Source organism: Saccoglossus kowalevskii, chromosome 3, assembly GCF_978046115.1.
Source record: "Saccoglossus kowalevskii chromosome 3, keSacKowa6.1, whole genome shotgun sequence".
Lineage (NCBI taxonomy): Eukaryota > Metazoa > Hemichordata > Enteropneusta > Harrimaniidae > Saccoglossus > Saccoglossus kowalevskii.
In genome coordinates, this window is record NC_140643.1 from 44,557,849 (window position 1) to 44,571,743 (window position 13,895).

Here is a 13,895-nt window from a genome sequence, read left to right on the forward strand (position 1 = left end):
TTTGTTTGCAACCTACCTTCAATTATATCGACCATTCTAAACAACGACATTGCCAGTGACGTTTTACCACTTCCCGTACGTCCACATATGCCAACCTAAATAAATAATACCATAGTCCAAGTTACACCAACTGCCACCATGACGTCACAAATAACTGCTACATGTATTACTACTAGCATGTAATTTTTTATTCTGTTCTGAGAAGTAGTTCACCTTTACTGGACAACATGGTTTTGCCGGCTTCTTACTTTGTTGACTGAAATCATTACAGCTATAATGTGTAATTGGATGTATAATACATCACGTGAAGCATTGCGTATTTGGAAACATGTATGTCAATACACCACGGCCGCGTATCGGATTAATACATCACGTGAAGCATTGCGTGTTTGGAAACATGTATGTCAATACACCACGGCCGCGTATCGGATTAATACATCACGTGAAGCATTGCGTGTTTGGAAACATGTATGTCAATACACCACGGCCGCGTATCGGATTAATACATCACGTGAAGCATTGCGTGTTTGGAAACATGTATGTCAATATACCACGGCCGTGTATCGGATTAATACATCACGTGAAGCATTGCGTGTTTGGAAACATGTATGTCAATACACCACGGCCGCGTATCGGATTAATACATCACGTGAAGCATTGCGTGCTTGGAAACATGTATGTCAATACACCACGGCCGCGTATCGGATTAATACATCACGCGAAGCATTGCGTGTTTGGAAACATGTATGTCAGTCAATACACCACGGCCGCGTATCGGATTAATACATCACGCGAAGCATTGCGTGTTTGGAAACATGTATGTCAATACACCACGGCCGCGTATCTGATTAATATGATGACAACAAATACATGAAAATAATGATTTAATTAATGTGACGAATATTACTAATAAACTAAGAAAACTGGTTCCTAATGTGTCACAGAAATTTTGTAATCAACATTTATGGAATGTTCCACTTATTACCTTCTCGCCAGCTTTTATGTGAACCGTGACGTCATTTAGAACGGGATCTAAATCAGCTGCATATTTGACTGACAAATTATCTAATTTTATTTCACCTCTAGTTGGCCAATCATCCGACGGCATGTACACTCCTATAACATGGAAAATATAAACTTTTAATCAATGCGTTTGACCTGTAAGACAATTCAATAGAATGGTGAAATTATTGGCATTATCAGCGAATTTGACATAATACAACGCAATACCCTACCATCGTAATCTTCAGTTGCTATGTGAGTGTAATGCTCAACTCTTTCTACAGCATTCATCTGAATTTCACAGTCTGCTATTAGACGTACGCTGTTATTTAGGTTTGCAGACATCTGTAAAAATAAATGTCAGTCATCGAGAGTAAGCTTCTGATAATACATAATACAAATTATCTTCAGGTAAGAATACAGGAAAATCGTAACAACTGACGGCACATCCATGTGCTCTATAGGAAATATTGTGTCACGACAATTAAAATCAGCCGTATTTACATATTTCGTAATACTTACTGTGATTGAATAACTGAGACACAACCCAACATAACTTGGCTGTAGGACACCATAAACACAGCTAAGTAGTGCAGAAAACCCCGAGACAGCGTTGATAAGTGTACCAATAAGTTCCTGTCATGCATAAAATAATTAGGTATTACGTAACAGTTTACACCATTTTGTTTGAGCTGGGCAACAAGTGTTTTGCTGGTCAGAATTCTATTACATACATATGGTTTCAACAAATTACACGATGACAATATTTTGATCTTTGTGATCCTTTTTCTTGGAGAAATTGACCAAAACGCTAACATTGTCGTCTACGAAGTTCTAATTAGTGGTATTAGACCTGTAGGACGCCGAAAAATAGATGTAGAGATCTCGTTAATAATAATAATAATAATAATTTATAATTTATAATAATAATAATAATAATAATAATTTATTTCCCTTTGCTTCCTCCGATAGAGGTATGAGAGAACTAATTAATATACATTACATAATACAAACGAAAAAAGCATGCACATGGAAGCGTCACACGAAATAAATTTATAAATTAGAAGAAATGCACAATAAGGCACCAGCCCCAAATTACAAAAAGCAAGTAAATAAATAAACATACATGGCGCTGAATCGGTGGTCAGAAATGACCTGGCTGAATTAAAAACTCCGATTCATTAGATGTGTTAAATAGCCGATACATTTTTAAAGTATTAGGTCTAAATCTATGATATGATTTCAAAAATCTCTCCCGTTCTTTACTCAGGGCCAGACACTCAAATATATAGTGAAATTCATCACCAAGGTGGTTACCTTGGCATAAGGTACAAATTCTATCATGAACGGCCTTATTTTGATAGCGACCTGTGACAATGGGCAAATTGTGGTTCCCACATCTAAATTTACATAATTGAATACGATGTACTGGATCGAGTATCCGAATGTAATCTGACACATATAATGACTTTTTGATTATTCTATAAGTGGTACACAGCCCATTTTCTAGCAGATCGGCATTCCAGTTGTGTGTATACATGTCCGATAATCTAAGTTTTATCGCTTGCTTAAGCCACGTTCTATTTACATTTGATCCAATCTGCCAAAGATTCGACATACCAGCCGTATCCAGAACACCTTTAATTTTTAACATCCAGGCTGATTTGTATATATCTCTGTCATGTAACACTTTTAATAAATTGTAGATTCTATGTGATAATTTGCAAGATTTACTTTGTATAATACTACTCCAAAAATGTATCATTCTAATTTCCACCAACTTACGAAGGGGACATACCCCAAGTTCACCGTATACCATACAATTTGCAGTATTTTTGTGTACTTTGAGAAGCCGTTTACAAAACTTTAGATAAAAAGATTCTATCTGAGAAAGATCAGCATGACCCCATATTTCACATCCATACAATAACACCGGAACGACTGAGTGATGAAATAACTCTAGTTGTATGTCGATGGGTAGACATAATTTTTTTGCCTTCATCAGTAAGCTAAACATGGCACATCTGGCCTGGTTTGTCTGTTTACATATTGCTTTCCTGAATTTGTTATTATAATTGAATGTTATGCCAAGATAAATATAATCAAATGTTACTTCAATGGTTTCATTGCCAAACTTAAAAGCAGGATACTTTTTAACTCTCCCACGTGAGAAAATAACAACATTCCGAGTCGTTTTATTAGCATTTACAGTTAAATGCCATTCGTTGCAATAAGTATAAACAGCATTTAGCGCAGATTGCAATTCTGTTTCTGATTCAGACAGTACAATGGTATCATCAGCATATAATAAAGTGAATAACTTAAGAAATACTTCTATATCCTCATTACTTAAATATGTTTTAATCTCGCTAGCCATATATTTTAGACCATTATAGTGCTTACTGATAAAATACTCGAAATCGTTAAGATAAATAGCAAACAACAGTGGTGAAAGATTTTCACCTTGTCTAACACCAACATTACAATTAAAGAAATCAGATTTATCGCTTCCGTCAATAACACAAGACTTTGCTTGGTTGTATATATTATAAATAACTGTAATAATTTTACCATTTATATGGTTGGAGATTAGTTTAAACCATAAACTTGTCCTGTCAATCAGATCAAACGCTTTTTTATAATCAATAAAAGCACAGTATACCCTTTTCTTATAATGCAAATATAAATCAATAACCGAGTGTAGGACAAATATATGATCTAGCGTGGAATATCCCGCCCTGAAACCTGCTTGCTTTTCACCCAAGGAACCCACACAATTCAAATAATATGTCAACCTGTCATGTATAACAGCTGTAAATAATTTGCCTAGACAACTTAGTAGCGTAATGCCTCTGTAGTTGCTAGGGTCACTGGGGTCACCTGTGTTCTTGAAAATTGATTTAATGCAGCTCATTGTCCAAGATGTAGGAACGATACCAGTGTCCAAAACTATATTAAAGAATTGTACAATCAAGGATGTAATATCATCGCGACTGTTTTTCAGAAATTAATTTATAATTAAATCTACACCTGCTGCTTTATTATTCTTTAACTTTTTAATTTGAGTCATAACCTCCTCCACTGTAATGCTAGTATTAATTTCCTCGTTATTTGAATGGGTGATTAGTTTGGGATCAAAATTATGGACGTTTTCCTTATTGGTTGCCTGTCCCAGATTTTCAAAATGCTGTTTGAATCTATCCATATCAATTATATTATTCTTATCATTAGTCGAAATTGAATTGTTTAAAACAGACCAAATTTTTTCTGGTTTTGATTTCTTCATCGTACGAAGTTTCACATACGTTTTACGTCTGAATTCCCGTTTACATTTTGCAAGCAATTTTTTGTACCTTTTACTAATTGAGTGAAACACATTCCTGTCATTATCAGATTTTGTTTCTTCAAACACTTTTTTTGCTTTTATATATTCAGATCTTAATTTGTCGCAGTCTTTATTAAACCATGGATTACTTCTTCGTTTATAATTAAATTTATTATTGATTCTGATTTTAACGTCTTTCATCATGCCAAGTTGTTTAGCGGGGTTAATGAACATGTGACATATCTGGTTGACGAGGTCATCCATTTTAACCTGGTCCAACTGACCCGGATCTATTGCAGTGAGGCTAGCATCAATCTCCCTAATTGTATTTTCATCAAAACAATCTTTATATTTCTGGGACAAGTTTGGAATCCACTTGGGACGTACGTGAGTAGCAGTGTTATTACATTTTGTATTGGCTGATATATCGACAATTGGGGTTGCATTGGATACATAGTTTGATTTCAAAGTTAAGCATATATGACTGTGCTTATCCGATAATAATTTATCAAAGACATCAACATAGAAATTAGTAGCATTTATAAACAACTGAGGTGAGGCAAGTATATAATCTACCAAACTCGAATCAGCACAGGTTAAATTGCCACATCCAAGGTCATCCCCAATACGTCCATTCACAATATGGATATCTAAACTTTTACATAATTTAACAAGTTTATACCCATTGTTATTTGTCGATTTATCACAGCTGTATCTATCAGTACATAAGCCTAGTGACTCCATGTCAAATTTTGTATTACAGATATCACCATTTTCTTCAATGGCTATAACACCAAAGTGATCAGCATTTAAAAAAATCGTCTAACAAACCAGTTTTAGCATTATGATCTCCAACCAATAAACTCGGCAAATCGTATAAACACTTAATATTAATCAGATCGTCTGCGATATTGTAAAATAATTCATTATCATAGTATTTAGATCCTTCGTGTGAGATATATACAGAACCAATAATAAAATCATAACCTAAGATTTGCTTATCTACTTTAATCCACAAAACGTGGTCAGATGGTGGTCGTTGAAAGCGTGAGAGCCACACGACGTATCGAGATCTCGTTGAAAGCGTGAGAGCCACACGACGTGTCGAGATCTCGTTGAATGCGTGAGAGCCACACGACGTGTTGAGATCTCTTTGAAAATGTGAGAGCCACATGACGTGTCGAGATCTCGTTGAAAGCGTGAGAGCCACACGACGTGTCGAGATCTCGTTGAAAGCGTGAGAGCCACACGACGTGTCGAGATGTCATTGAAAGCGTGAGAGCCACACGACGTGTCGAGATCTTGTTGAATGCGTGAGAGCCACACATGTATTTTTGCTTTATAAATAGTATACCATTCTCTTCAGTCATGGCGTCCATTGTTCCCCTTTCTCTGTAACTATGGTATGTGGGGCAGTGGACGCGTACTATTATAGTATGTGGTATGTAACAAAAACCCTGATTGGTTGCGTATCCGATGTTCATAATAGAAGTTACTGGTAATTAGTCAGATAAATAATAATAATAAATACAAGTTTATATAGCGCCTAGTATCCATCGCAGTGATGCTCAATGACGCTTAGTTTCACAGATAGGCTTACTGAAAAAGATAAGATTTGAGTTTGGTTTTGAAGATGTTAACATTTGGTGCAGAACAGATGTCATTTGATAATTGATTCCATAAAGACGGTGAGGAATGGGCGAATGACCGGTCACCATAATTCTTGAGATGTCTTCTAGATGCGGCAAGTGTAGGTTTCTTACTTGAGCGAATGGTTCTCTGGTTTTGATTTTGTGTGAATAAGGTCCGATATGTAGGATGGTGTCAAACCATGCAGTGACTTGTACGTGAGTAGTAACATTTTGAAGTGTATCCTATAGTGAACTGACAGCCAATGTAATTTACGAAGAATAGGAGTGATATGATCAAATTTTTTGATACGTGTAATTAAACGGGCAGCACAATTTTGAGCCCTCTAAAGCAGGTGTATCTGTGAATTTGGTAAGCCATAGAGTAAGGCATTGCTGTAATCCAGTTTAGCGGTTATAATAGAGTGAATGAGTTTAAGACAGGTATGCTCAGATAGATGTTGGTGAATGAGTCCCATGCGTCTGATATGCATGTATATGCTCTGGCATGTACTGATGATGTGTTTACTGAACTGAAGTGAATTATCGAAGATGACACCAGTGAGATTTCGGCGGTAATTTGCATATATAATTTACATGTAATGATATACTCACCAATCTTATTTTAGCCCATATTGCACAACTTTGTAAATACAACATAGTCACGTTGTTTTCATCGACCCTTTCAACAAATCGCTGTTTTAAACGCCCATCAACCCTTCAATATAAAAATGTGTTATAGTTTGAGGTTTGGTGTGTATTTGTTTTTATTTCATATATTTTATTTTATTTTCACTAAATCTGGCATTGTCAACAACAATAGTGAAAGATTAATTAACTTCTTAACAAATTCGTTATCACATGCACATTGTTCCCGCACAAGGACATACACAGAAATACTTGGACATCACCTGATAAAAGAACTCATAACCAAATTGAACAAGTTCTGATAAAACTTAAACATAAAAAACAAGGCAAGAATAAAAATCCAAAAATAAAATACGATACCAGCAAACAACAGAATGAGTTTTCAATTAAACACAAAAACAAATTTGCAGTACTAGAAGCAGTACCACAAGACGATGTAATTGAGGCAAAATGGAATTTCAGAGAAGCTAGCTAGAGTGACATTTACAAGCAATATAAACCATTATCAGACCTGCACTCCGTTATGGCTGTGAAACATGGAAGATGAATAAAACTGGTGAGAATAAATTCGACTCCTTTCAATACCAGTGTTTGAAGGAAGCACTGCAAATATTCTTTCCAAACATCATCTCAATAGTTGAACTTCACAATCAGACTAATACATCAAGGATAAGTCAAGGGGCCAGACAAAGAAGATGGAAATGGATAGGACATGGTATGAACATGCCAAGCAATCACCATTGTATGATTGCTTTGACATAGCATGAAGATGGAAAAAAAGAAGGTGGGCAGGCCTAAAACAACATGGAGAACAGTGGAAAAGGAAAGAAAGTTGGGTGGATGGAAAACTTGGAATGAGGTCAGGAGAATAAAACAAGACAGAACTGGAAGACAAGCGTTATGCCCCTATGTTCCCGGAGGCACGACGAGGATAGAGGGGAGATGAAATCTGTTATTTTTTGTTGTTTTATCACAAACTTCTTATTTTGTAGTATTTCACATTTACTAAAACATGAAAAATGTCAACAAATAAACAAATACATATTTTAAAAATGAAAACATACTACGAACCTATAGGCCCTTATAGATGGTAAATCCCCTAGCGTTTCTGAAAATATCTCAAAGACTGGTGATTTATATATACTATTCAGACGTTGGAGTTCTCTACAATAAAACATACATGTAAGTTATTTCTAGAAGATGACTGGCATCAAATAAGAAAATAAAACAATCTAACGCATATTATTGGCTTATCAATGTGCAGGTTTACCTTAAAGATTTGATATAGTATCGTAGAACGCCGAGATACAATACAATCATTGGAACAAAGACAGCTATAACAACTGGCATAACTATAGAATTCACTATAGCAGCAGATACTAAAGGAAGTATTCGTAAACATAAAGAATTGAAGGTCATCCATAGCCGCTGTGGAGAGAAATAAGATGCATATAGAAATTTAATTACATATAAATTAAAACATACATATATTCACTTTGCAATACCATATAGGGCGGTGGTCCTCGCACTGCAATGTATTAATATATACCTACAAGTTTTATTATATACCTGGTCAATAATTTGTATATCACTTGAAAAACGGTTCAGTATTCGTCCAATTGGCGTTGTATCGAAAAATCTCATCGGTGCATGGACAATGTTGTAAAGTAGGGAACGATGTAGGCGTAATGCAGCTTTAACTGATAATAACATCTGACATGTGGAAGCCAGAAACGCAAATCCGAAATAAATAACACACAACACTGCGTAACCAGTTAGGTAATACTTGAATTCTCTGGTTCTAATTTCCTAGAAACAAAAAAATAAAGGAAAGATATTATTATTCGCGCATGTGCAATATTAGATACCACATTAGATATGAACATATATTACTCACAGTCAACGGGTGTACAAATTGTAATATAATAAATGTGAATAATTTATCGATATTTACTTCACAGAGACGGCCATCGTCCTCCCCGGATATAACAAAATGATGTGTGTTTACCTGTGTTACATTTGCTTTATTTACCCCTGTTTCGGACCAGTTAGCTAACCAAAAATTGGATATAATCAAAACAATGCCTTGTGCAGCAAATAGAATCAGTATTAAACAAACTGCTGGATATGTCACCGCCTTTGCATATGCAAGGTAAACATGCCAAGACACTGAGCCATTTTGCCTCTCTTCTTGAGCTATCAATGCGCCCGAATTCCTGAAAACTAACAGAAAGTATTTACACATTTACACAGGTTTAAATAAGGCCATTGTACCACCTTCGTGCACAAAAAAGTTTAAACGTCTTTTCTACCAAATTCGACATAATACTCTTACCTTCGCCGTGGTCGCATTTTTCTTCTGGTATTTGTTTTTTCACTTTGTTATATTCATGCTCAGCTTCATCCGGGGATTCGTTTTCCTTCTCCGAATCGCTGATTGCGCTTATACACTTAGCCCATTCTGGATAGATTACTGAGTGATTTGCTTTTATATCATTCAAATCACCCTGTCTCACAATAGTGCCACTCTCCATAACAACAACCTAAAGAATACGTAGTAAAAACCGACACAACTAGTTCTAATCCATTTCCGGTTCAATTATCAAAAATAGTTTCTGTAAATTGGACTAAATTAAATTATTTTGATTTTTGGAGATGTGATTAATCCAAAGATCTTCCGATTGGTGTGATATGCTACACATTTAATTCTACTTGGCAATGGCCAGTATGGTTTCGCACAAAATAGAACCGTTGCCATTCCTTTGGCCGATTAGCTAATGTTCATGGTCTCATGAAAATGCTGTAGATTTAGGGTGAATGACTATTCAACGGGTAGTTATTAACATTGTCGTATTGGTGTAACAATTACCGGTCTCTTAAAGTACGTTTGAAGTGAAATTATTTAATTGTAAAATGTCGATACATACAGATAATATAAGGCATGCACTAAATAATATTTCTTATATATGTGTTTTGTCATAGTGGCCACATTAATTTGTACATACCTGATCTGCATAGTGTAAATAACGGACATGATTGGTAACGAGAAGTATTGTTCGGTTTTCTTGCCGTAGAAAACCTACTATACCATTCACCATAATGTGTGAACTCACGTGGCCATCTAACGCTGACAAAGGATCATCCTAGAAATTAAAAATTATACTTTATGAGAAAAAACTCAAACCGCTGACTTTCTAGTAATTAGGAGGTGCTTAATTGTAATAATTTACAATATACCGAATATTGATAAAAACTAATCCGGAAAACAAAACAAATTGTGCAATTTCTATAAAATCCAACTGAAAAGGTTTTCATAATAGAGTTCAGCAATGAAACGTACCAACACTACTATGTCTGTTTTGCGATAAAGAGCTCTCGCAAGGCACAGGCGTTGTTTCTGTCCTCCACTGAGATTTATACCTTTCTCACCAATCTCAGTCATATCACCAGCTGGCAGATTTGATATATCATGTTGAAGGCCAGTCACGCCAAGTACAGTCTGATATCTGGAAACAAAAATATTGCATAGACTGACTTTAGGCAACGCAACATATCAGTTTTGTCGACATCAAAATGGTAACATTTAAATTAAACATATTTTGTAACACTGGAGTGGAGAATGCGACGAGGTTTTGGGTCAAGCATCGTATTCATGTGCAAATAAATATGTTGCATCGGAATAATATTTGATACATAATTTAGCCTTATAGTGTTAGTAAACCATCATTACAACAAACAAATACAACCACTTATTGTGTTGTATTGAACATACTACAGATTATCCAATTAACATGCACCCATAGTGACCTAGATAATTAATCCTGCCTTCGCTATTTTTCGCCCAAGACTGTTTACAATCCAATTAATTTGACCTGCATGGATGGCTTGTTTGCCACAATAGGATGGTTCAATTACTGAAACAACAAATGACACGATGTATAAAAACAGTGGTAATGGCTGTTTAGATTATAATGGCGAATGCTGCATATATAAAGAATGTTGCATCTCTGTTTTCATTGTAGTTAATAATATACCTATCAAACTGAAACTCTGCTCCAAATATTATATTTTCCTTAACTGTATTATTTAGTATCCACTGTCGCTGCGCCGTATAAGATAGGCTGTTCCTGTCTCTATAAATAGAAAAAATAATGTAAACGATCACATTCTGGTAAATCACACGTTGGTATCGTGACAGCTGTGAACTTAGGTTTTCCTGTCTATACATTTGTTATGATTTATTGTAAGAAAAATTTGTGTTCATAAAAAATAGTAAAATTAAATATATATAAAAAGTGAAAAAAGTGAAAGAACAATCGTCCCAACTACATCAAAGACTATTGTTAATACATGTAAGAATATATTACAATTAAGGTAAGACATAGAGTTATAAAGCAACATAACATGAGGTTATTACAAGAATACCTCAAATACCTCAAGTACGAAGACAGTACAGCTGGAGTATTGTCCGACGCGCAGCGGAGGTCGATGCGACGGTGTACTGTCTGAGTTAATACTTTGAGGAATTCTCGTAATAACCTTATTAATACACATCTTTTCCTTCCTAGGATACATCATGGGAATGCGAAATCCAAAAGGTTTAGAACAGAATCAACTTTGTGTGGAGTCCGGTCAACCCCTGGTGGCGGCCATGTTTGTTTTTATTATTAGAGGGCGCTTGCGCGCGTAATCATTCCATATTTGGAATTCTCATTTTCTTATATGATAGGATGAAAATACCCCGTAAAATACCGCAAAATTCCGGCACGCTGTAACTTATGGCTTTACGGTGACAGGTGTATAATAAGAGTATTTACGACAATTAGTATCGGCCCATGTGAAAGTAAAAGGAGTATACCCACCTATGAAATCGCACTTCCCCGGCTACAAGTAACATCTCACCTAAAATAGCCGACAGTAATGATGATTTTCCAGAACCAACACAACCGATTATCATAACTAAAGTTCCTAAAATAATTAAAAAAAATAAGCATAGTACTAAGTAAATATCCAAATAAATTTTAAAATGTTTCTGTTATCATCTTGTCCTCATCTTGTTGACTTACCCCTCATAATTTCAATGTTGATATTTTTCAGTGTCGGGACAGTTTCATGACGCCTCCAAGCAAAGGATCCATTAATTATCTGTTACAGAAATGCAATGCATAAGAATGGAATACGGGATTGCAAATATAATCAAGTACTTTTACTTTTATTAATTTATTTACGAGCCCACATGTTTCTCCAATTACGACCTATGTGTACAAGAGAAAAACAATAAAATATGTTGCAATGACATAGATAAATCAATCAGTAACTACTCATCATATAGGGCCTGAAGAACAGTACTATCAAACCTCCGCAAGGTGGGTGATTGTTATGTCTATGCATTTGATACAGGTAATCACCATTTGGCAAATACAGAAATAGATTGATATGTGTATTTATGAAAAAATGGCTAAATATTGTACGTATTGCCCTTTCGAGTGTTTTGAAGTGTTGTTGTTCACATTATTACATCATCGTGTTATATCTATTGATATGTAAAACCACTATGACTATCGCGGAAATAAAGTTTGTTTTGCCTTTAATTTTTTTACGCAAAATACCAGAAACCCTACCTTTAATGCAAGATGGTCTACGATGTATGTCGAATGATATCCATTTGAACGCGCACTGAATGTATCATATTTTGCTACATTGATGAGATTGATGGCGTCTGAGTTCTCATTGGTACCCATCAGCTTTACCATCTCCATTTTGACACTATCGTTATTTTGTTTCTAAATAAATAAATAAATAAATAAATAAATAAATAAATAAATAAATAAATAAATAAATAAATAAATAAATAAATAATAAATACTAAATAAATACTATTACCGAGATCTATACCTGGGTTTTAAGTCTTCCTGAATCTCTATTGTATTCCAACCGGTATCCGTTAATTAGAGGTGGTCTACCTGTCGGATATTCGTGTATCTCATCGACAGCGAAAAAGGCTTGCAAACGGCGTGTGCTTGCAATTGCGTCTGATAACACCTTCCCATAGTCCGCCATATTTGCCATTGGAAGACTTAACATGTGCATGCATGTTAGTGATGCGAACACAATCCGCGGCGTGAGTGGGGATTCGTTTAAAAGCGAATATGAGGTGAATGTCTACAAAAAACAAACGCTAACATTAACTTGCTCTTATCTCATTCCAGTTTAAATTCGTTTAGTGAGTAATTAATTCTATAATCTAAATGTCATATTGATTAATAACTGTTACTTACTACGATTGCGAATATAATTGGTGTGACCTGCACCTCAAATGCTGGAATCAAAGCAGATGAAGGTTTTAAAGTTTTGTTTCGATCGTAATAAAATATAGATCGGACTAAAAACACAGTGACACGTTATCAAGTCGGTTAGTCAACATCATCTCACCCCATACCTAAATGAATTGAATGACCCACATTAATAAAATAGAACACACGCCACAATATTTATATTGTGTATTGTCTATTGAAATCAATATTACTGTTGGCGATTTCATCTCTGGGGCATAAAATATGCACGTAATGGTGGTATATGAATTATAATACACAATGACATTTGTCTAACCCACGTAAATTACTCACTTGTAAATATCTTAAAAATCGTCCCTTTCATTATTTCTTTGACTTCGCGTGAACGGGTAACTCCAATAATTGATATAAAAAGATCTTCCCAACCATTAAGCTTTAGTAGTTTTATTTTGTTCAACAGTTCATTTGTTCTTCCCAGTCGCCAATCTGCGTGTTTCTGGAAACATACAAAACATAGTGTGGCTTTTGACAACAATCTGTAGTCAAAACAACGGATTTGATTTTGGATGGCAGTACCGAATATTCCCTCCTAAATATCCAGGGGTTCCAGGTTAAATACACCATGGCCGGATTCTAAATATATGCATTATTGCTAATATAAATTTCGAAATAAATTAGTTCATTTGTTCATGACCGGATTACGTTCGAAAACAGGCTAGCATGTCCATGTTTCATAAATAATAAAATGGAAATAATGCCTGAAATATCAGGAAAAAAACGTGATTCATTCATTACCAATGTGTTCCTTTGTAGATCTGCCACTATTCTTATTATAAAACACTCTATGGGAATTGTAATAAGAAATACAGAAAACCCCCAAAGTGCTGCAATACCCACTTCAAAATATAATACAACCATTATCAATGTAAACTGAAATTGAAATAAAAAACGAACGAGTTACAAGATCGCAAGTATATCGTTAACTAAATCATACATGTC

At 35.1% G+C, this 13,895-nt stretch overlaps 1 protein-coding gene across 1 annotated transcript in view; it reads right to left on the reverse strand.

Moving 5' to 3' along the window:
* Positions 1 to 11,560, reverse strand: part of LOC102802598 (ATP-binding cassette sub-family C member 9-like) — a 33,251-nt gene extending 21,691 nt beyond the window's left edge. Inside the window, exons 1-14 of the mRNA XM_085497530.1 lie at positions 11,466 to 11,560; positions 10,638 to 10,736; positions 9,944 to 10,109; positions 9,609 to 9,746; positions 8,939 to 9,146; positions 8,612 to 8,826; positions 8,173 to 8,412; positions 7,874 to 8,031; positions 7,675 to 7,767; positions 6,571 to 6,673; positions 1,525 to 1,638; positions 1,236 to 1,347; positions 986 to 1,116; positions 17 to 95 (exon numbers count right to left, since the gene is read on the reverse strand). Of these exons, the coding sequence (XP_085353656.1) occupies positions 17 to 95; positions 986 to 1,116; positions 1,236 to 1,347; positions 1,525 to 1,638; positions 6,571 to 6,673; positions 7,675 to 7,767; positions 7,874 to 8,031; positions 8,173 to 8,412; positions 8,612 to 8,826; positions 8,939 to 9,146; positions 9,609 to 9,746; positions 9,944 to 10,109; positions 10,638 to 10,736; positions 11,466 to 11,560 (1,951 nt within the window). The remainder of the gene's footprint in view (positions 1 to 16; positions 96 to 985; positions 1,117 to 1,235; positions 1,348 to 1,524; positions 1,639 to 6,570; positions 6,674 to 7,674; positions 7,768 to 7,873; positions 8,032 to 8,172; positions 8,413 to 8,611; positions 8,827 to 8,938; positions 9,147 to 9,608; positions 9,747 to 9,943; positions 10,110 to 10,637; positions 10,737 to 11,465) is intronic.
* Between the last annotated feature and the right edge of the window lie 2,335 nt (positions 11,561 to 13,895).